General features: G+C 44.7%; 1 protein-coding gene across 1 annotated transcript in view; it reads right to left on the reverse strand.

The window, feature by feature from the left end:
- Positions 1–21,398, reverse strand: part of LOC138260219 (acetyl-coenzyme A synthetase 2-like, mitochondrial) — a 164,244-nt gene that overhangs the window by 75,826 nt on the left and 67,020 nt on the right. The window contains exons 4-5 of the mRNA XM_069208500.1: positions 19,758–19,933; positions 10,111–10,263 (exon numbers count right to left, since the gene is read on the reverse strand). Coding sequence (XP_069064601.1) covers positions 10,111–10,263; positions 19,758–19,933 — 329 coding nt within the window. The remainder of the gene's footprint in view (positions 1–10,110; positions 10,264–19,757; positions 19,934–21,398) is intronic.

Below are 21,398 nucleotides of genomic sequence, written 5' to 3' on the forward strand. Positions count from 1 at the left end.
TCCTTCCAAAATGTAAGACAGTGTGTAAAAAAAGACATCTATTTGAGAAATGCCCTGTAATTCACATGCTAGTATGGGCACCCCGGAATTCAGAGATCTGCAAATAATCACTGCTTCTCAACACCTTATCTTATGCCCATTTTAGAAATACAAAGGTTTTCTTGATACCTATTTTTCACTCTTTTATATTTCAGCAACTGAATTGCTGTATACCCGGTATAGAATGAAAACCCATTGCAAGGTGCAGCTCAGTTATTGGCTCTGGGTACCTAGGATTCTTGATGAACCTACAAGCTCTATATATCCCTGCAACCAGAAGAGTCCAGCAGAAGTAACTGTATATTGCTTTCAAAAATCTGACATCGCAGGAAAAATTTAGAGAGTAAAATGTGGAGAACAATTACTGTTTTTTTTCACCTCAATTTCAATATTTTTTCATTTCAGCTGTTATTTTCTGTAGGAAACCCTTGCAGGATCTACACAAATTACCCCTTGCTGATTCAGAATTTTGGGATCCAACATTTGTTTCACACCCATTTCTGTCGCTAACTGAAAGGAGGCTGAAATCACAAAAAAATCGTACAAATGGGGTATGTCCCAGTAAAATGACAAAATTGTGTTGAAAAACTGGGTTTTCTGATTCAAGTCCGCCTGTTCCTGAAAGCTGGGAAGATGGTGATATTAGCACTACAAACCCTTTGTTGATGCCATTTGCAGGGAAAAAACCCACAAGCCGCTTCTGCAGCCCACAAAAAAAAAAAAAAAATTGCTGTCTTTTGGCTATTTTCTTGGTCTCCTTCAGGTGAACCGACAAACTCTGGGTACCTCTAGAATCCATAGGATGTTAGAAAAAAAGACGCAAATTTGGCGTGGGTAGCTTATGTGGACAAAAAGTTATGAGAGCCTGGGCGCGAACTGCCACAAATAGCCAAAAAAAGGCCTGGCACCTGAGGGGGAGAAGGCCTGGCAGCGAAGGGGTTAAAGAAAAGAGGAAAATGTTTTGTGCACACAAATAAAAATGGTCACAAAAACTTTACTTAGCATGTGGAGCCAAAATACATTGTGGGTGTACTCTCTGCTGGTGCCTTGGCTATCTTTGCAAAGTGACGCCCTCATTTTACTGTACAAGTCGCCAGTGCTTAATTTGTAAATAAAAAAGTGCCGGTGCCCAAAGCTCTCCTCTGAAACAAACGGCTGCTGCAGTTAATTGTGCGAGCACAGAATACGGAGGCAGTAGTCCTGAAGCCATATCGGGCCTCTTTAATACAGTTACAGCCACTCTCTGCCCCTCAAGCTCACTCCTACAGTTTTCTGCTTTCTCCCTTTGTGATGCTTTTTCGTTTTTATCTTCCTCCATCTTTCCCATGTGCGTCTTTTGCTCGCAGTAAATGCTTGAGGCAGAAAAAAAAGTGCCGGACCTCAAAAATAAGTGAAACCACCAGTTCATATTAAGCACCGCATGTCGCCTTGATCCTGTGCCTGCCTGTCTGTGTTTGGTATCTCCCTTTCATCCGTTTCCAAGTCCATCGGTTGTACCACTCTGGCCTAATATCTGTGCCAGTCTCTCCCAATTAGAGAGCTAGACTCCTTATCCAGTGCTGAGTTGCCTAACCCAATGTCCATATCTCGTTCTTCTTGTGTCTGATATCAAGTGCTTTTAGTAATCTTCTTCCAGTGTAGGCCCTGATGTTCTGTTCTCACGTCCATCACAGAGGTAATTTTTGTGCAGTATCTGAGTTGCGACCAGAGAATGTTTTTTTTACGCTATGACTAATGTAGTAATCTGTCCCAGCATAAAGGTAACATTTGCTAGGATTTGCAGAATCCCCACCCCATTAATATTAAGGATGCTGAACGCCTTTTGCAAACACTTCTGAATGATTAAGAATGCTAAAATTGAAGTCTGCTGATTTATTTTCCTGCGTATGCAACTCCAGCGTGGCGGAATTGTATTCCTGCAGAGAACAAGGGCTGCTATAAAAGAAACTGCATGACGCCAGTGGGAAATCAAACTTAGAAGACAGCAGTCCAGGTGAGTGCTGTCTGTTCCCACTAATGTCCACGGCTGTCAGTCTCAGAGCGGGAGCCTTCCGTCGCAGTCAGTTCCATTTTACAAATGGATACCGCTCCCCTTGAGGTATATGTAACCCATTAATGGTTTGCAAGGAATGGATGATGCACCTTTCACAAGCATTAAAAATGTGAACATTGCAATTTGTAAACCTACTTGCAAATCACAGGAACCCTTTAGTGGATCGTGATTCAGCTTTTTGCAGTTGTCAAGGATTCTTTGTACACCACAGATTTGTGGTATACAAAGGATTCGTACATAGGGACCATAGTTTTTTGATAGCACATAAGCCCCCCCCCCACACATCTCCTGTTCAGTCGATTTCCTGCCTACGATTTACACACAGACTCTACTGCACACAGACTCTAGTGTACCCGGACTCCATCTGTACCTTTCATTAATACATGCTCTCTGTAAAGAAGTGAAAAGGCGGTTATGAGATCCTATGAGAAAGGCACTAACGGCCCTTGAGAAGGAGTTGAATTGATTTCAGGAGGAGGTTTTGGAGCCTTTGGAGGAGGGGTTGGGCTCGGGGTGGTGTGGATGCCCCAGCAGCAGATGTGGAGGCCCTGGGAGAAGTGTAGAAATCATATAGCGGCTATAGAGGTTGAGGTGGATGGAAGTAAGAGTAGAGGCTCCAGTAAAAGGAGTGGAGGACCTGGGGGGGCGAGAGGAGGCCCAGGAGAAGGAAAGGGGGACTGAAGAAGGGGCCAGAGGCACCGGGAGGAATCATGGAAGGCCAGGAGCCGGCGGGGCGGAGACCTTAAAGGATATGTGGACTGTAGCCCCGAGAAGAAGGAAGTGGTCCTGTGTGGAGTTTGGAAGTCACAAACAACCTCGCACATGAAATATAAAGGGAAGAGCAGTAACTGAGTTGATGGTGACATTCCACGAGGCACAGGGCGGCAATTTACATCCCCATTAAGTTGCTGCCCTCTCGGACTGTGGGGCTGAACCAGAGCATAAACCGGAACGTACCGCTGCCTTCTAGCACAAGGGCACCAGATCGCAGATTAAAAGCGCACAAACGTCACGTTCGGAGCACAAAACTCAGCAGGTGTGTGACAAACAACCAGGGCTCTACAAGGTAAACAGATCTTGTGACACTCGTGAAAGTCAGCTGCTGATACGGATCAAAAGCTATACAAACAGTGCTTCAGCAACCTACTCAACAAAGGCAAAACAAGCAGGAAATAACTATGAAAGCATGGTCAAGTCAGGCAAATATACTTTATTCGGTTAATAAAAACCATGAAAGTTACAAGCACATACATTAAAAACTTGAATTCATAAAACTTGTCCTCAAATAACATTAAAAAGCCAATCTGCTCTTTAAAATATATTAAAATCACAGCAACCGAGTTAACCTGGGCCAGTGGTCCCTTTCTGCTTCTTACTGTCCCCATTAAACAGCTATCAACGTTAAAGCAAACTTGAATATTAGACAACATCTGTAAATAAATAAAAGCCGGTCTTACTTGTGCAAACTGCTCCACTCTTAGCAGCGCCAAAATATATTTCTGTCTTAACTCAGTATAGTGGTCCACAAAACATAAGAAAGTGCAAAGTATCTTGCTCCGAAAAGCTGTCACAACTATAAGGACCCATAATGCTAACTTTGTCCCATCTCTGGATATCTGCCAGTAACCAGTAAAACTCATTAGCAGAAAGTGATGTCAGATGTCATGACCACAGTTAGCTCGGGCTCTATTGATGGGCATGTCTTTAACAGGATATGGGAGTGTACTGAGGGTCTGTTAAACTCAAATGCTTTTCTCTCGGTTTGGACAACAGAGAAGAAATGTTTCAAAACCCACCCTAGATACTCCTTTCAAACTCCTTCTGGCGATATGAATAAGTCTGATGGCCCCATCTTATCCATTACGGATTCAAAATAATTTAGTCACGGAATAGAATTAGCCTTATCCAGAGTCGGACAATCCCTAAAGATTCTCCGGTTTAATTCTAATTAAGGGTTTATTCAAATCCCAATCCACCTTAATAAGGGGTGTAGGGCTAAAAGGTCCGGGATATACCAAACACCTAGTTCTTCATGGATTGTATTTGCACAGTACACTGTGGGATGGAAAGGAGACAACTAAGAAATTTGTACTCTGCCATCTGCAAGCCCCTGATATCTTTATAACCCTAGATGTCACTTCTGTAGCTGACCAGAGAAATACATTTAGTTTGGTAAACCTTAATCAGGGAATTCACAGGTTTAGCACCCAATCAGCTTGTAAAATCAAAAACCGATGCAACGGATCTGGCATTAACATTTCTTTTTGCCTTTCTGAGTGGGACCCAGTTACCTCAGTCGTCCAATAAGACCCCTATATAGGAGAAGATATCCACCCTGGTGATTTCAGTTACCTCAGTAACACATTTCCTACACCTCTTACTTTTAGGTCCTATCTCCACAATATGGAACTTAGCGTAGTTGGTCTCCAGATCTAGGGTGTTCATGAAACCCACAAAGGAATGAAGGAGCAGCTGGAGACCCACCACCATCCTTGCTAGCAACATAGCATTGTCTGCGTATAAGAGTGCTGGTATTGCCTGTGCTCCTGCTCCTGGACTGTCTTTACAGGCTACAGTCAGTGTGGGGCCAGGGTTATTCATATAGAGTGTAAATAGAAGTGAGACTAAAATGCAACCTTGTCTAACCCACCTTCAGGCCCTAAAGGGCGGGGAGAGATTCCCAGCCTGAACATATCTCACCACCACGGCCAAATCCGCATGAAGGTCAAGCAAAAAGTTCACGATATTGCAAGCATACCCATGATAATAAGAATTAGCCATAACTTCACCCTATTGACCCTGTCAAAGGCTGATGTTGGATCCATTAAGGCTAGATGTAAACTACACCTTTTAACAAGAGTGTATTCCCCAATAACTAACTGCAGATTCAGGCACTGATCTAACATGCTCTTCCCAGGCCTGAACCCATACTGCAGGGACGAGATCACATTATTTTTGTTCAGCCAAGAGGATAATCTCAGGAGTATCACTCTTCCCATTACCTTAACCACCAAGTCAATAAGGGAGATTGGTCTTCAGCATTGCGGGTCGTCTCCAATACCTTTCTAAAAGACTGGGATAACGATAGACCGAGACCAGGATGTGGGTAAACCAGAGGCACAGGCAGCATTTAAGACAGTCAGAATTTTAGCACAATACCTGGGGTCTGTCTTTTATGAATCTGCTGGAACCCCATCGGTGCCTTGTCATTAGACAAGGCGATAGCCTCCTCAACCTCCTTCACAAAGAAGGAAAGCTTACAATCCCCTCCTAAGTCATTTTTCGGGCTGCTAGAAAGGTCTGTTGTTGCACTCACGTAAATTCTCTTAAAGTGTGTCACCCATACATCGGATGTAATAGTGCATTCTAAAACACAGACACTCCATTAAAAAATAGGTTGGTTCACAATTTCCCAGAATCTCAGACTATTTTTCAGGACGCCGATCAGAAGCAGTTGGTCCTAGGTGTCTTTTTTTATTTCATTTTTCCTAGTTTCTAAGGCTTCTTTATAATTCCTCCTACATGATGATATCAGCAGCTTATTCCTGGGTAGGGTCTTTAGGGCTAAAAGCAAACTTTGATGAACTTTAGAGCAACTATGATCATACCATCTTTTCCTTTCATGCTTGAATTTGCCAATGCCCCAACTAGACTATTTGAGACATAATTACAAATCCTACTAGATGCAGTCAACAGGGCATCAGGTTGCATGGCACCTTCTAGACACAAGCTGATATCTTGCCCACAGGTACCTTGCAACTTAAATAAAAAGGAGTCCAGATGGGCCTTTTTCCACTTCAGTCTGTGAGCTTGATCTTTTGATATAATGCCAGGATGCCTGGGACCTGTGGGTAATTTGCCTTCCTCCCTCAATTTCCAATCCAAGACCAGTTGTAACGGATTATGGTCCTTAAATTAGTTTCCTTCAACCTCAAAATGTAAGACAGAGTGAACTAATGGGACCCAAAAAAATATAATCAATGATCGAACAGGCGCTTCTACCTACAAAGGTGGCGATATCCCAATCTTTCCTGTTTTGGTTAGTATCTACCAAGTTAAATTCAGTTATAATGTCAGTGAGAAGGTGCCCTTGTCCTGTATACTCGAAGTGACTTTGATTAAGACAGTCTGAAGCTGAATCCTCATAATGACACAAAGAATGACTTGGATGAATGTTAGAATCTCCTAATGAAAGCAACATATATATTGGTTAACATGATTTTCTACATAAGTTTCTGAAAAGCATTTCAAGGCCAACATATGTTCCACAGGTGCCACGCGAGTAAAAGAGTTATACAAATTAACCACCAAAAGGGAAGGTGCTTGCTTAAAATCTAGCTGCGATGCAAAAACATAAGAGCCGGTGTCTAGCTGTATAGACTTGCACAGGAGTTTTAGAGATACTAAAGTAGCAAGTCCCCCTTTGGCTCTGCCATGGCACGACAGCAGTGCTTGAGAGAAAAAGGAGAAATACCCATCCATGTAAAAACAGTTATCCAAATCCCTATTCTAGTATATCTATTGTGCTGTTCCTTCAATATGTTGAGCCATCTCTCGTCCGTTCTTTTATTGTTTAACCCTGGTATATTCCAACATCCTCAGGCCCGAACGCATGTCAATGGGACATTCCCTATGAACCTAACACCACAGTTTTCTAAGTTATTTTCCCCCTGAGAGGGGCTAATATTGGCAAACTGTAAGCTATCCTTTGCGTAGGAACTACTAGGGGACTCAGTGACCAAACAATCAGTGCTGTCTAGCGCACTCATTGGGAGAAATCTATTGGCCGACTGACTCGGTCATTCTGGGATTGCACCACACTAACTGCCTGCCCTTGTCCCGAAAATCTGGGGCTCTCAGCCTTGCGTATCCCCTCTGTGGAGTAGAAAAAGCCCAGTGGTAACTCTTTTATCCACGTGGTGGAGGAGCTACAATGGCCCGCCTTATGTATTAAGATTTCTGCTAGGTCAGGTTGGTTGAAATTGATGACAATACAATCCTCCTTCCCACTTTTCTCTCTATTTACTATCCACCCCACTCATCTGGCTATTATAATACAATTAGTCACAAACTTATTGCTGCCCAAATGAATCTTGCACCAGTGTGTGGCTTTGAGGATAAGCTCGGGGTGGTTTCGACCATACCCGGCTTTAACTGTGGAACATCCATCAAAATTGCCACTAAAGGAGAGCATTCGGGGAGAGTTGTAATCTACAGCGGTTTTCCCTTCTGCTGACCAAAGTGGAACAGGGGCAGCCCTCTGCACTATTTCAGGCTTATGGGGCAGGAGATGGGACAACCAAATGAGAAGCACAGACCTGGGCCGGGACAACTCCCTCTCCCCTTTCCCTGTTATTGGCTGCCATCCTACTCTTGCGTAAGGGCTTTGTTGAGCCCGGCAAAGACACTTGATAATTCTCTGGTCTCTCCATGCTTTCTGAGGGCCTGCTGGATTCAGGAGTTTGGTTGGTTGCCCTGTGCATTAGATATACCATTGACCTCTTGAGAAGCTTTAGGCAGGTGCTCACTTGGGCAACTCAAAAAAACCCACTCAATAAAGAAATCAACTTGCTAAGTGGCCTCTAATGTGATTAACTTCTTTTGAACACTCTGCATGACATTTTGAATTAAATTCAACACTTTGTCCAGCAAGTTTTGAAACGAAGGCTCGAACAGTAATGAGCTATTTCTTACAAGAGAGGGGTGAATTCAATAAGTAGAGTCAATAGGAAGGTCTGCGGAAATCAAAGCTGAGTTAAAGTCTAGGTGTTTGGTAGATTTCGTTGTGCTCATTTTATTATTTATACCCATGTTCTTCTTCCTTTTTCTCCTAACTTCTGGGGCCCCACCCAGTGCTGATTTCTCAGTAGCCGGCTGCACCTCCACTATCACAGGGTGCCTGGTGGTAGTCAACCAGTGCATAGCTACTATTTGTTCATTGGCATTTTCCACATCTTTCCCCCTCCCCTGTCTGATCCTGTGCACCGGGCTCGATATGTGAGGGTCTACCCCTAGGCCCAATTTTTCTTCCACACTTTGGGTCTCCTCATTTAGTAAAAATGATGGTCCTATCTGAGGGCACTGGCATTGTGCGTGTATGTGTGTGGGAATGTGTGTTAATGCACATGCATAGGAGAGGTGGTGTGCACAAGGTAGCCCTGTGTGGCCGTGTGTGAGGGAGGCAGCACACTGTGTGTGTGAGCTTGCGTGCATGGGAAATATGGTGCACCGTGTGCGTGCTTTAGAAGAGTTTAGGAAACCCTGTGCAGGGGTGAATTTTGTGAATGTCATGTATGGGCACACATGGCAATAGGGGTTGCTGTGTATAGGTGCATGTTTTTGTATGAGGGTTGTATATGTTGTAGACGTATAGCATCAATGAAAATTATTACAATCTACCAATTTTATGACCACATCAGACAAGATTACATTAGTGACCACCATATACAGGTTTAGCAGCAGTCCGTGAATGAGGCAGAGTTGACAGCAGTAATGTAAAAAAATAACTTTGCCAATTTGGAATGCCTTGTCATGGGTAACAGATAACAGCAGTAGCCGCAGTGTCCTTGGCACCACGGTAATAATATAAGTAAGAAGTCTCCCGAACGCCACATGATTTACCAATCAATATCGGCTTTATATATATTTTGTAAATTCAACTTTTTTCACCTAACAGCTTGTAAGTTTTGAAAATACACACATTTATCATCTCAAAAACACTTTATTCAATTATACTATACATATATTATTTAATCCAAACAAAACCTTCTGGTTTATTAGGCTGGACCGCTTAGACAAGAGCTATTTAAAAGTACTGTATCTACTTGTTGGCAGAGCCTGGCGTATAGATTTGTCGGTGCTCTGCGCAGCTGCAGTATGTGGCACGGAGTGAGCTGCAAGAGTGCATGCAGTGATGTGGCTTGTGAGAGCGTATGTGAATCAGGAAGCAACAGTTGGTGCACTGGTGTGTATAGCAGAGATGGGGTACACAGTGTTTGTACTTGTAGTAAACCCCAAGTGGATGTGGAGGAATGCTTGAGTCCAGGAAGGGAAGTATGTTAGAGATGAGGGTACACAGTGTTTCTGTGAGTATGTATGAGGAATGTATATCATGATTGTGTGTGTGTTTGAGAAGAGAGAGAGAGAGAAAGAGATGCAATGCGGTGTGCGAATGCATCAGAGTAAGATGTGCTCCATGTGAGTGCAGAGTTATAGTGATGCAACGTATGGCTTTTAGGAAATATGCATCCTATGAAAATTAAGTGGTGTGAGCGCTCTGCATGGGTTGAAATGTAAAAGGATTGCCGGCGTAGGTATAGCTCATTCTTTGGCACTTCTCACTGGGGGCGTGTGTATTTTGAATAGGTGCACTCTATTGGTGCAGTCAGTTTTATGGGTGAGTCTCCAGTGTATGCATGAAGGTATGTGAGTGAATGGCATGTTTGTGCAGTGCAATTTCGGGTCCTGTGCAGATGGAGGTTTTTTTTGGGTGCATCATGATAAGGGAAGTGGCCTACATTGATATCTGTAACCTATGTCGGAATAGAGGTATGTGGTGCCTCCTGTGGAGGAATGTGGGTGCTCTGTGCCCATGTATTTGGTAAGATTGGATGATCTTCATGTGTGAAAGCTACTGCATGGTGGTACCCAATGTGGACACATGTGGTTGTACATGTGGGAACTTTGTGGGTGCAAGTAGTCGTAGAAGGGCTTCTGGTGGTATGCTTTGGTGGGGGTGCATATTGTCATATTGGGACTCCTTTGTCCTTGTGGAAATATTGACATATGGGTATGGAGAGGTGATGTGTGAATGTGGATATATTGAGTGCAATGTGTCGGTGTGAAGATATGGTGTACTTCATGTAGGTGCTAGTGGTGAGATCAGGACTTCTTTAGTGGACATAAAGGTGTGGAGTTTCTGGTGTGTATGTGTATGTTGATATGAGGGCACCTTATGTGGGTGCCATGGGATGCCCTCTATTGACGCAAATAGCAGTGCCATGGCCTATATGCCTTACCTTATGGGTCAGCGCTGTGTGCAGCAGGTACCCGGCCTGAGTGTGCACCAGACCCTTTGGCTTTCCAGTGCTCCCCGATGTGTATAGAAGGAACAACACGTCCTCACTTTCCATGGCAACTGGAGTACATGTTGTGTCCTCCTTCATCATTTCCTGCCATTGCAACGGGAGAAAAGAGAAGAACGGTTAATGACAACTATTAAAGAAAGAATAAAACAACTTAGTGGGGCTAGCTAGAAATCTTATCAACCAACTCCATGCAGTCGAGAGCTTCCAGACTTCCTTGAACTGCATGTAAAGTAGGCTTCCCTGAGGAATCAGTGACATGGACGATCAACAGGGTATAAATGTAGGAGAGGTGTCCGACAAGGAGGGTGACCTCTACAGAGATATTTAATGTGGTAGACCAATGTGGGTTACTTCCAGAGAGATGTCTTCCAAGGAGGATCAATGAGAATAACTTACAGAGAGATCTTTAACATAGCGCATCAATGAGCGTAACCTCCAGGTAGGTGACTACTGTGAAGGATAAAGGATATACAATCGCTGGAGAGATGCCTTCTGTGAAGGTTCAATGCAGAGGTATCTACAGGACTGATCTTTGCCAAGGAGAATTAAAGAAGGTAACTTAAAAAAAGGTCTACTGAGTGATCAGGGAGGGATACTGACTGGAGAGGATCTGCTATGAAGCCTCAGTGAGGATGCTCCTAGGAAATATATTTGCCTGTGGCTAACCATGGGGCTATCTGAGGGCTAACCTCTGCAGAGATGTCGGCTGAGAAGGATCTAGGGCTACCTCAGGGCTATCTGAGAGCTAAACCCTGCAGAGATGTCAGCTGAGAAGGACCTATTAGGGGGTGACCTCCAGCGAGATGTCTGCCAAGGCCGATCACTGATAGGCAATCACCTTACATATGTTTTGATAAGGTAGATCAAGGAGAGGTAACCTGAAGAAGGAGGTCTGCCCTGGAAGATTAAAGAATGTTTCCTTCATTTAATGACTGTTTCCATGTATGCGCTCAGTAGGACACTTGAGCAAATATTAGACTGAAACAAAGGTATACATTGTATGGTGATAATAGGATGTTCAAAATTAAACACATGAAAGGAAGCAGGTGGTGACATTAACCAGACAACTTTCATCCATGAGACCTGTCAACCAGGGCCAAATCCCTTAGGCGGACACCAAATGCATGCAAACTGTGCAATGAAGCAACCAAATGTAGATAACCTCTGCAGATAACCTACAAGAAAACCTACACTGCTGTGAGGGCAATAACATTCACACCAGGGGCCCAGTCAAAGTGAAACAGTAATCCTGTCCCAGCTGTAAATTCGCATATCCAGCCAAAATGGGATTAAGCATTTCCTTTACTGCACCCGATAATCTACCAAAAGTAGGTGGTATTGATATTCCCGTAAATGGCTGTCTAATGGCCAAACATGAGGAGTCACATGTAGTAAAGAAACTTCCTGCATGTTATCCCCCATTATTGGTTGATTAAATAGGAATTACACATTATTGGCAGGACAATACTGCTCAGTACCTGTAATTCTGGATGTGGAGTTACCATTCTAACATTAATACTGAACTTGTGACTGGCCCCCTCTGTGGGGGTGTTGCTTTTCGCACCATTTCATACCTCTACTGCTATCTGGGCATTGTACTTCAACGTCTGTATTTCTCAAAGAGGAGAACAGTTCAATGAATACGACTGCCGTCAAGCTGTGGTGCTCAGGACAACCTGTGTCCCTCCCTGCTGTGCTCTGTGGATAATACACTTTCAAGTCTGTTCTGTTATGAAAATTGTGGCCAAACGTATCATTTTTCCTCAGGGTTGTCCGATTCTTGGAAGGTCTGTACTGTGTTTTGCAACCAGTTCGTGCGGGACGCATGTTCATGGTTTTTTGTCATCATGACGGACAGTGCAGGCCTGAGGGCTTGTGTTAGTCAGTAGGATGTGAGACAAAGGGGGCAGGTTTGATGCTTGAGTGGCCATGACTGGGTGTTCCTTGAGCAGCCTTGCATAATATAGACAAGAGCTGCACAGAGATGCTTGTGAGGGGGCAGCACATATGTACAGGGAGGAGCTGCAGCACAGAATCTCCCCTTTTCTTAAAAGCTTTAGGAGCATATTTACCTTTGAAGTGCTAATAAGGAGGAACGTGGACGCATATTATCAAGTGTCTTAAAGCAGCTTGGGAGGAGCACTAAACCAGGAAGAGGCAGCCCTAAAACCTTTACAGTAACACAGTTTAGTTAATGGCCGGTTGGCTCTGTACTCACAACAAAAATAACCTGAATCCCCTTCTTCAAACGATTAATGAATCTGACCACTTTTACTGCTTGAAGTTTGACAATTCTGCGCAACTTTTTTTTAGTCATAATGTAAGAACGAATATAGAACTTTAGCTAAATAGTGTGTTATGGAGTTTCCTTAACTAGGGCCAGTGGCGGTCCAGGCAGCAGTGAACTGTCAACCATTTTCCTCTTGGTACTCTAAGGTTGAACGACTGTAGGAAAAACTGCACTGAGGCTTCTCCTGGGGGACATGTTCTTGGTGCTCACCTTTAATGAGCCTCTTTCAAAGTTGTCACAAACTGGTATAACCAGGTCAACAGTTTAGGGAGAACATGATTTATCCAAGACCAAACAATTTGGTAGGTAGGAGAAAATGTCTCCCATATAGGACTGCTTGCTTCAAGGTGTGTAACATTCCCATTATACAAGATTTTAGTGGGTAAAACTCTGTTGCAGTCTCCATAGAGTAATATCCAATCTGAAGTTGGTTTCTGTTCCGTTTTGTCATCTCCCATTTATTAACACATTTTAGACTGATCGTAAGTACTTTGGAGTGTTTCAAAAAACAGGATCAGAGAATATGTTCAAAAAGTAACCATCCTGGTTTCCTCAGCATCATAATTCCTGAGAACGCCAGACTGACACTGGGGAAATTCTTATGGTGAGGTTGTGGTACTGCCCTTCACAGGAAATTGCCACCATCGTGGATACAAGCCCCATATTTATCAATACAGTGTCTATTAACAGCATATTCTGGTAAGGGGGTGAAGCCAGGATAATTGCTCAAGTCTACCAGTGCCCTCACTGTAGACTGCCCACTGGTCCACATCTAGTGGATAGGCGGGGTGGATGTGTATCCCTACATCAGAGAAATGCCCATCCTCTTGGGGATCCTGTCAAGGTGTTTTTTTTCACTTTGTAACATAGTTTTTTTGCAAGCTCTCCATGGTTGAAGATAAGGAAATAACGTCACAAAGAGGTGATTACTGGGCAGTTACTATCTCATTCCAATTGATTAGTTCTTGTTGTACATTGGCCACACCAATGATAGCGATAGCGAGCAGGCAAGGCTTATTCCAGGAGGCAACAAAGTGTCTGCAATTGAGATAGAGTATGACACACTAATAACACTCAAAAGAACAAGTTGCTTACCTTCGGTAACGCTTTTTCTGTTGGATACAGTATCTACCTGTAGATTCCTCACCTTTTTAATAATTCCAATGCGTCAGCATTTGACAGAAATCTTTACTTTCTAGCTCTCCACGTCGATGCTGATGTCACAATGGCAGGGCTCCCCACGTGACTGTTTGACATCATCGGAGCCATAAGAAGTCCTTGCAGGCGTTATGACGTCAGTTTAACCCACTTTTTTTTTTTACCATGCCTTCTAGGCGAACGGGTGAATACCAACACCACAAGCACAACATGTGCAAACCCAATACAAGAGTATCTATCTATATTATTAATATATATATACATACACATACATATACACATATATATATATATATATATATATATATATACACACACATATATATATATATATATATATATATATATATATATATATATATATATATATATATATATATATATATAATAACCAGACAGGCAACAGGGAAGAGGGTGGGACCGTGAGGAATCCACAGGTAGAAACTGTATCCACCAGAAAAAGCGTTACCGAAGGTAAGTAACTTGTTCTTCTGATGGATATATCTACCTGTGGATTCCTCACCTTTTAAATAGAATCCCAAAGCAGTACCGCACTCAGAGGTGGGTGCCTGTCTGGGTATACCAAGAAATCCTGCAGCACTGGGCAAAATGACCGTCCCTCCTCACTTCTGAGTCTAAAGCAGTAATGCTTCGTGCAAGTGAGGAGGGAAGCCCAAGTTTTTGCCTTGCAAATGTCAACAACAGGTACACCTCTAGCCAAAGTAGAAGTGGCAGACTTAGCTCTGGTCGAATGAGCTCTAATGCCCTCAGGAAGATCTTTATTTGCTAGTTAATAACATATTTTTATGCAAAGAATGACCCACCTTGACAGTGTTCTGTTGTGGATGGCTTTGCTCTTCATCTTGCCCAGGCAGCCAATGAATAGCTGATCACCCATCCCGAAATCTTTTGTCCTGTCCACATAGAAACTCAGTGCTCTATTTGGATCCAGATGATGGAGCCTTTCCTTCCTCCTTCAAAAGGTAGGGAGGAGGGTAAAAGGACAGACGGGTGATAAATTGTCCTAAATGGAAATGGTGTCACTACCTTAGGTAGGAAAGCCACCTTATTAGCATGGAAGGTAATAAAAGGTGGTTTCACACTAAGAGCTTGCAGCTCACTAACATACCTAGACGACGTGATCACTATAAGGAAAACAGTGTTAAACGTAAGGAACGTCAAAGGGCAACTATGTAATGGTTCAAACGGCGAACCCATCAAATATGTTAAGACAAAATGTAAGCCCCACTGAGGCATTATAAATAGACTGGGAGGAAACCCATTATTTAAACCCTTAAGAAACCTTAATACTATAGGGAACTTAAAGAGGGTTGATCAGGCAAACAAACAAAAGCCAACAGCACAGATAGGTAACCCTTCACTGTCACGACTGCGCAACCTTGTTGCTCTAAGGAAAGAGCAAATTGCAAAACATTAGACATATTGGCTTTTAAAGGATCAATGTGCCTCTCCTCACACCATTCAAAATTGTTTGCCCATCTGCCAGCATAGACAGTCTTGGTGGAGTGTCACCTGGCCGATAAAGTAACATCCACCACTTCAGGGGGGAGAGAAAAAGAATTCAGGTTGCCTAGTTCAATCTCCAGGCATGTAGGTGCAGGCTCTGGAATTGGGGGTGTAGAACCTGCCCCTGCAACTGCGAGAGGAGATGTTCCCTGAGAGGGAGACAGCGTGGAGGGCACAGTGAGAGTTGAAGAAGGTCTGTGTATCACACCTTTCTTGGCCAATCCGGGGCTATTAGTATGACTCGTGCCCGGTCTTGGTGAATCTTTCCCAGAACCTGAGGAATCAAGGGTATGGGAGGAAACACAAAGTAGCCGGCTGCTCCAACACAGCTGAAACATGTCCCCCAATGCTCCGTGCATCGGATACTGGAGGCTGCAGAATGACGGGCAATGCGCGTTCTTGCCAGTGGCAAATAGGTCTATCTGCGGGGTCCCCTGCAACTGGAAGACGTGAAGAACCTGCGCCGGATGGAGCTGCCACGCATGGTCAGCTGGTAAGTGCCGGCTGAGACTGCCGCACGTACACTGAGAATGCCAGCCAAATGGTTTGCTACTATGCAAATCCGATGGTCCTGAGCCCAAGACCAGAGCCACAGAGCCTCTCTGCAGAGACGGTATGACCCTACTCCTCCCAGTTTGCTGATTACCACATCGCAGTAGTGTTGTCTGCCAAGACTTGTACAGACTAACCACGAATAGATGGGAGGAAGGCCTTGAGAGCCTGACATATCGCCAGTAATTCCAACAGATTGATGTGAAACATCTGTTCTACTGAAGACCAAAGACCTTTGATCTCCAGATCCCCCCAGATGTTCTCCCCACCCTCTGTTTTGACTGTGGTCACCAATGGTGGAAGACAAAATGGCCTCCCTTGAGATAGATTGCCGTCCACACTTCACCATCGAAGATCCGCTGCAGTGTCACTGGAGACTGTTATTGACTCCTTGACATCTCCTTTGTGTTGAAACCACTGCTTGAGGAGGCACCACTGGAGAGCCCTCATGTGCCAAAGTGCAAGAGTGACCAGCAGAATATAGGAAGCTAACAGACCGAGCAAGCTTAGGACCTTTAGGACCGGAAACACAGCTACCTCCTGAAACATTGGAATCATAGCCTGCATGTCCCAAATTCTCTTAGGAGGGGGAAAGGATGATTCAATGTTGTGTCCAGTACTGCCCCTATAATCAGAAAGCGCTGAGAGGGCTCCAGGTGAGATTTGGGCACGTTCAATGAAAAGCCCAGGTTGAACAACAACTGGGCTGTCATCTGCAGATGGTGCAACACCAACTCTGGGGACTTGGCTTTGATCAGCCAATCGTCCAGGTAAGGGAATACCGAAATTCCCTTCCTTCGGAGATGCGCTTCACCTTTGTGAAGACTCAAGGTGCGGAAGTAAGACCAAAAGGAAGGACCGCAGACTGGTTGTGCTACGACCCCACCATGAAACGGAGAGACTTCCTGTGCGACTTTAGAATGGGGATGTGAAAATACGTATCCTGCCAGTCGATGGAAACCATCCAGTCTTCCTTGTCCAGCGCAAGAAGCACCTGTGCCAGGGTCAGCATTTTGAATTTTTTCCTGTTTGAGGAACCAATTCAAAATCCTGAGGTCCAGAATGGGCATCAAACGACCATCTTTCTTGGGAATCAGGAAATATCTTGAATATTATCCTTGACCCCTTTCCTGCTCCGGAACCAACTCCACTGCACAATTTAACAGCAGATTTTGTACTTCCTTTTGAATTAACAGTAGGTGCTCTTCTGAGCAAAAAGTTTGTTGGGGATGGAAGGCGGGAGAAACTCCTGAAAGGGAAGGGCATATCTTTTTCCTACAATGCTCAGCACCCACGAGTCAGATGTTATCAACTCCCACTCTTGGAAAAAAATGAATTAACCTTCACCCTATGGGCAACACATGCTGCTGAAAGGGGTGAGAACTAGGGCTGCTTCCCTGACAGATTCCCTGCGGAGGATGAAGAGGAAGAGGAGCAAGGCTGCCGAGTGGCATCACGTGTTGGAAGTGTTCCATAACTTCTGTAGGACCTGTAGAGGGGGTTGTCAGGTTGCCTTTGGAACTGCTGCCTCCCATGAAAGGAGGAGCAATGGTCAAACCGCCCAAACCTACAGAAAGATCTATAGGTCGAGGAGAGTGACTGAAGACCTAAAGACTTAGCAGTGGCTTTGCTGTAATTGAACCTTTCAAGTGCATAATCAGCTTTCTCACCAAACAATTTGGACCCATCAAAAAGGAGGTCCATCAAGGTGGATTGTACATCCGGGGAAACCCTGATCCTCCAAGCCATGCATGCCTCCTACTGGCCACTGATGTTCCCATGGTTCTGGCAACAGAGTCGGCTGTATGTAGGCCAGACTGAATAACCTGCCTAACCGCTGCTTGACTATCCTGCAACAATTCGTGAAAATGTTCCTGCAAATCCTGCAGCAGTTTGGAAGCAACTTCTCTCGCCGAATCCATTAGCACATGGATGTACCTGGCCAATACACATGTAGCATTAACTGACTCTAATGCCATACTACAAGAGGAGATCTTCTTTACAGATTGTTCCATGCGTTTTGATTCCCTATCCGCCGGAGTTGTAGGGAAGGAACCAGCAGCTGCTTTTGAAGAGCAAGAAGCCTGGACCACCAGACTCTCAGGTGAAGGATGCGGAGTAAGAAATTGCGGGTCATCTGGCGCAGCTCTATATCTTCTGGCAATCACCTTGGACACAAATGGTGTAATGACAGGTTTGCGCACAGGTCCAGGACTATCTCAGTCAAAGCATCATTAAAAAGGAAGCAAAGGCAGACAGAATGTTCATTTTTAACTTCGAAGTGGGTAACAGCAGTTTCAAAAATTCAGCTGCCTTCCTTATCACCCCATGGTAACCAGCAACTTCTGGAGGAGGACTATCCCAGGCAATAACAACTCCCACTCCAAAGAGGTATCCAATCCACTAGCCTCCTCAATACTTTCAAAACCTTGAGAAGGTAAAGGAATTTCTCCTTCCTCAAGTTCTAGTTGCTCCTCATAATATTGCTACTCTTCTAAAAGCCTCAAGGCTTCTCTTCTAGAGCTCAGTCTAGATTCCAGTGTCTGTGTTGATAAAGCATGTGCCGACGTCAAAGATGCCTTTTGCGGCACCGATGGAGCCGGAGCCGGAGCTGGTGCAGGGTTGTCACCCTGAGTGGTGTGACTCCATGCCAGACGAGATTTATCCAACGTTGGTATCGGTGCCGATGGCGCAGTCATCTCTGATGGCGTTGGAGCCATTAGCATGAAAGGCAAGAAAAGAGCCTGTTTACTTGGCGCCGGGAGTCCTCCAAGATTAAAGGCCAAAAGACCTGTGGGGCCCATAGGCACACCAGCAAGGACCATAGCTCTATTCAAAATGCTAAACATAGCATTTAAAAGACACACGGGTCCGTCCCTGAAGTTGGAAAACCCGGATACTCCTGCTGAGGCGGAGCTTGACTTGACTCCCGATTTTCGATCTCCTGATCCATTGGAGTAACAGGAGAGAATCGTGCAGGACTAGTCGGCGACGCCGAAGTTTCCACCAAAAACGGCACCGGCAATATATCAGGCGACTTCAGCTGAGGAGGAGATAAGGTAGGACTAACATCACAAGTCGACCGGCACCGAAACTTAGAAGCAGGAGACAAAGATCTTGGACTATCATCTTGAGAGGAACGAAGCCGTGAGCCATAACAATGCTGCTTCTTGAGACTTGATGATCAGCGTGACGACGACTCCTCTAGATTTTCTATGACCACTCTTCTCTTTTTTAGCTTTTGACAGGAACAGTTTAGCTTCTCTTTCCTTCAAAGCCTTCGGGATTATTCTCTGGCACGAAGAACATCCCCCAATGTCGTGGTCGGGAACTGAGACACCAAAGGAAATCTTCGTGTGGGTCAGTGACTGCCATATGGCCTCCACACTCTCTACACGGCTTAAAACCAGACTTCTTTGGCGGTGAAACTGTAACACAACGAAAAAGTCAACAAAGAAGCTACCTCAAAACAGGGTAACAAACTAGGAGAGGTAGAAAATCCATTAACATTGAAGGTGTGGAAAAAAGGAAACGGACGTCAGCATGCCGGCGAGGACTTCTTATGGCTCCGATGACGTCAGACGGAGTCATGTGTGGAGCCATGCCATTGTGGCATCCTGGTCATTGTGGAGAGCTAGAAAGAAACAATTTCCATTGAATGCTGGCGCATTGGGAGTATTCAAAAGGTGAGGAATCCACAAGTAGATGTATCCCATCAGAAACAATGTTTGGTAAGACATAATTTTTTTAAAGAGACTGTACAACTAATTTAGAGGGAGGCAGTAAGTAACCTAATCCCAAAAATGCACTCTGAGTCATTATCTCTCCCATATAAATGTCCTTTGATCACTCAGACATAAAAGTAACAATACAAAGGTGGCCACTATAGTTCTGAATGTAGTATAATTCCATTCATTTGATGGTCTGAGTGTAGGACACTTCCCAACGGAAAGTATTTTTCCTGACTTATTTTGGTCTGATTCTGGGATTTGTATGCCTTACCCCAAACTTCCATCTCACAGCATAGCACTTGCGCCCATGGGAGTCTTACCTCTTCTAGAGAAACGTCCAGCTCCGACATAGGCACCTTAATATCTGTCCGCATAGCCACCAGCACCCGCTTCACTGTCGGGCAGTGCTTCACTGCCTCATCCACCATTTTCTTCAGTTCTGTGATCTTCCCACCTCGCAGGCCCTGATTCACGGTGACCACCAGCTGAGACTCAGCTGTAGGGAGACAGAGGTGCACATTTTTAGCATGTTCTTTAGCCATGGCACTGGTGCTTTACCTACTTCAAACTCTATTCCTCTAGACTGACGTGTCTTGCTGCCCGATCAATATCCTTCTCCAGTGTCCCATCTGCATGCTACATCATCCTAAAGTCCATATCGATCCAGAGCGCTCCCTTCCTTCCTTTACTAACCATGATTCTCTCCATCTCCCTTTGTCGCCTGTAGACAACCACCCTAGACTTCCAGTGCAGGGTGCAGACCCACGCCCTACAGAAGGGAGGAGCAGTTAAGTCTTAAAGAACACCAGGGGGTAACTTACAGCAGTAAGAATATGTGTGACCACCTTTAGTTACAGCACACATTCCCCACATACAAGCCCATCTGTATTTTGCTCTACACTATTGTACACCAAGAATACAAGTACACCTGGCCTGACCACTGGGGTAGAAAGCAGTGCTTAATTTGTAAATAAAAAGGTGCCGTGCCCAAAGCCCTCCTGTTAAACACGCGGCTGCTGCAATTAAATGTGTAAACACGGAATACTGAGGCAGCGTAAACCCAAAGCCATCTCGGGCCTCTTCAATCCATTTAAAAGTAACTCCCTGCCCCATCAGCTCACTCTTGCAGCTTTCTGCTTTCTCTCATTGTGACACTTTTTCGTTTTGGTCTTCCTCCGTCTTTCCCAAACGTGTCTTTTGCTCGCAGCAAATGCTTGAGGCAGGAGACTAAGTGCCGGCCCTCAAAAATAAGTGCCGGTGCTCAGCACCGGAAACAACAAGCACAAATTAAGCGGTGGTAAAAAGCCAGTTAGCTTAACACTGAAGGAAAGGGTTGACTGAGAAGGCTTGTGTAGACGTCATACATTTTCAAATTCCAGTTGTATTTGCTTCAAAGAAACTAACGCCAGAAGTTAATGTTCCCTTCATGTAGAAGGGGGCTGGAGAAGAAGGGGTAGAGAAGGGGGTTAGGCCACCTTATTGATTGCAAACAGAATAATTGTTAATATCCATGAAAGCCCCTTGCAGGCCTCATAACCTGCCCGCAGACAGCCATATCACACTTTTATTCTGCCCAAAGAAGCAGAGGCGGTCACGCTGCCCTCTTATTTAGGGGACTGTATCCGAACCTTGCTGATTATCTTTTGTAGCCAATACATTCTCTTATTTCCCTGAAATACTGTAAAATCTGGGTAGCTCGGATCACAGGTTGAGTAGAAGAGTTTCTGTGTGGAACTGCTCTGTGAGAATCATGTGCAAGCCGTTGTTTTGTTATCAGACTGACCATGTGGGGGGAACATAATACCCGATTTTACTAGCCAGAAAATCCAGCTTGGAAATTAGCATCGTGGTACTGTTCCTTCACCCCCGCCTGGTCCCCTTGTGTGGCACAGAGGCAGCATAGAATGCTCTCCTCCTCCTCTCTTTCCCTATCCCGCCACCCTCCATACACTCGCCCCACT

This window comes from Pleurodeles waltl, chromosome 9 (genome assembly GCF_031143425.1).
Source record: "Pleurodeles waltl isolate 20211129_DDA chromosome 9, aPleWal1.hap1.20221129, whole genome shotgun sequence".
NCBI classification, from domain to species: domain Eukaryota; kingdom Metazoa; phylum Chordata; class Amphibia; order Caudata; family Salamandridae; genus Pleurodeles; species Pleurodeles waltl.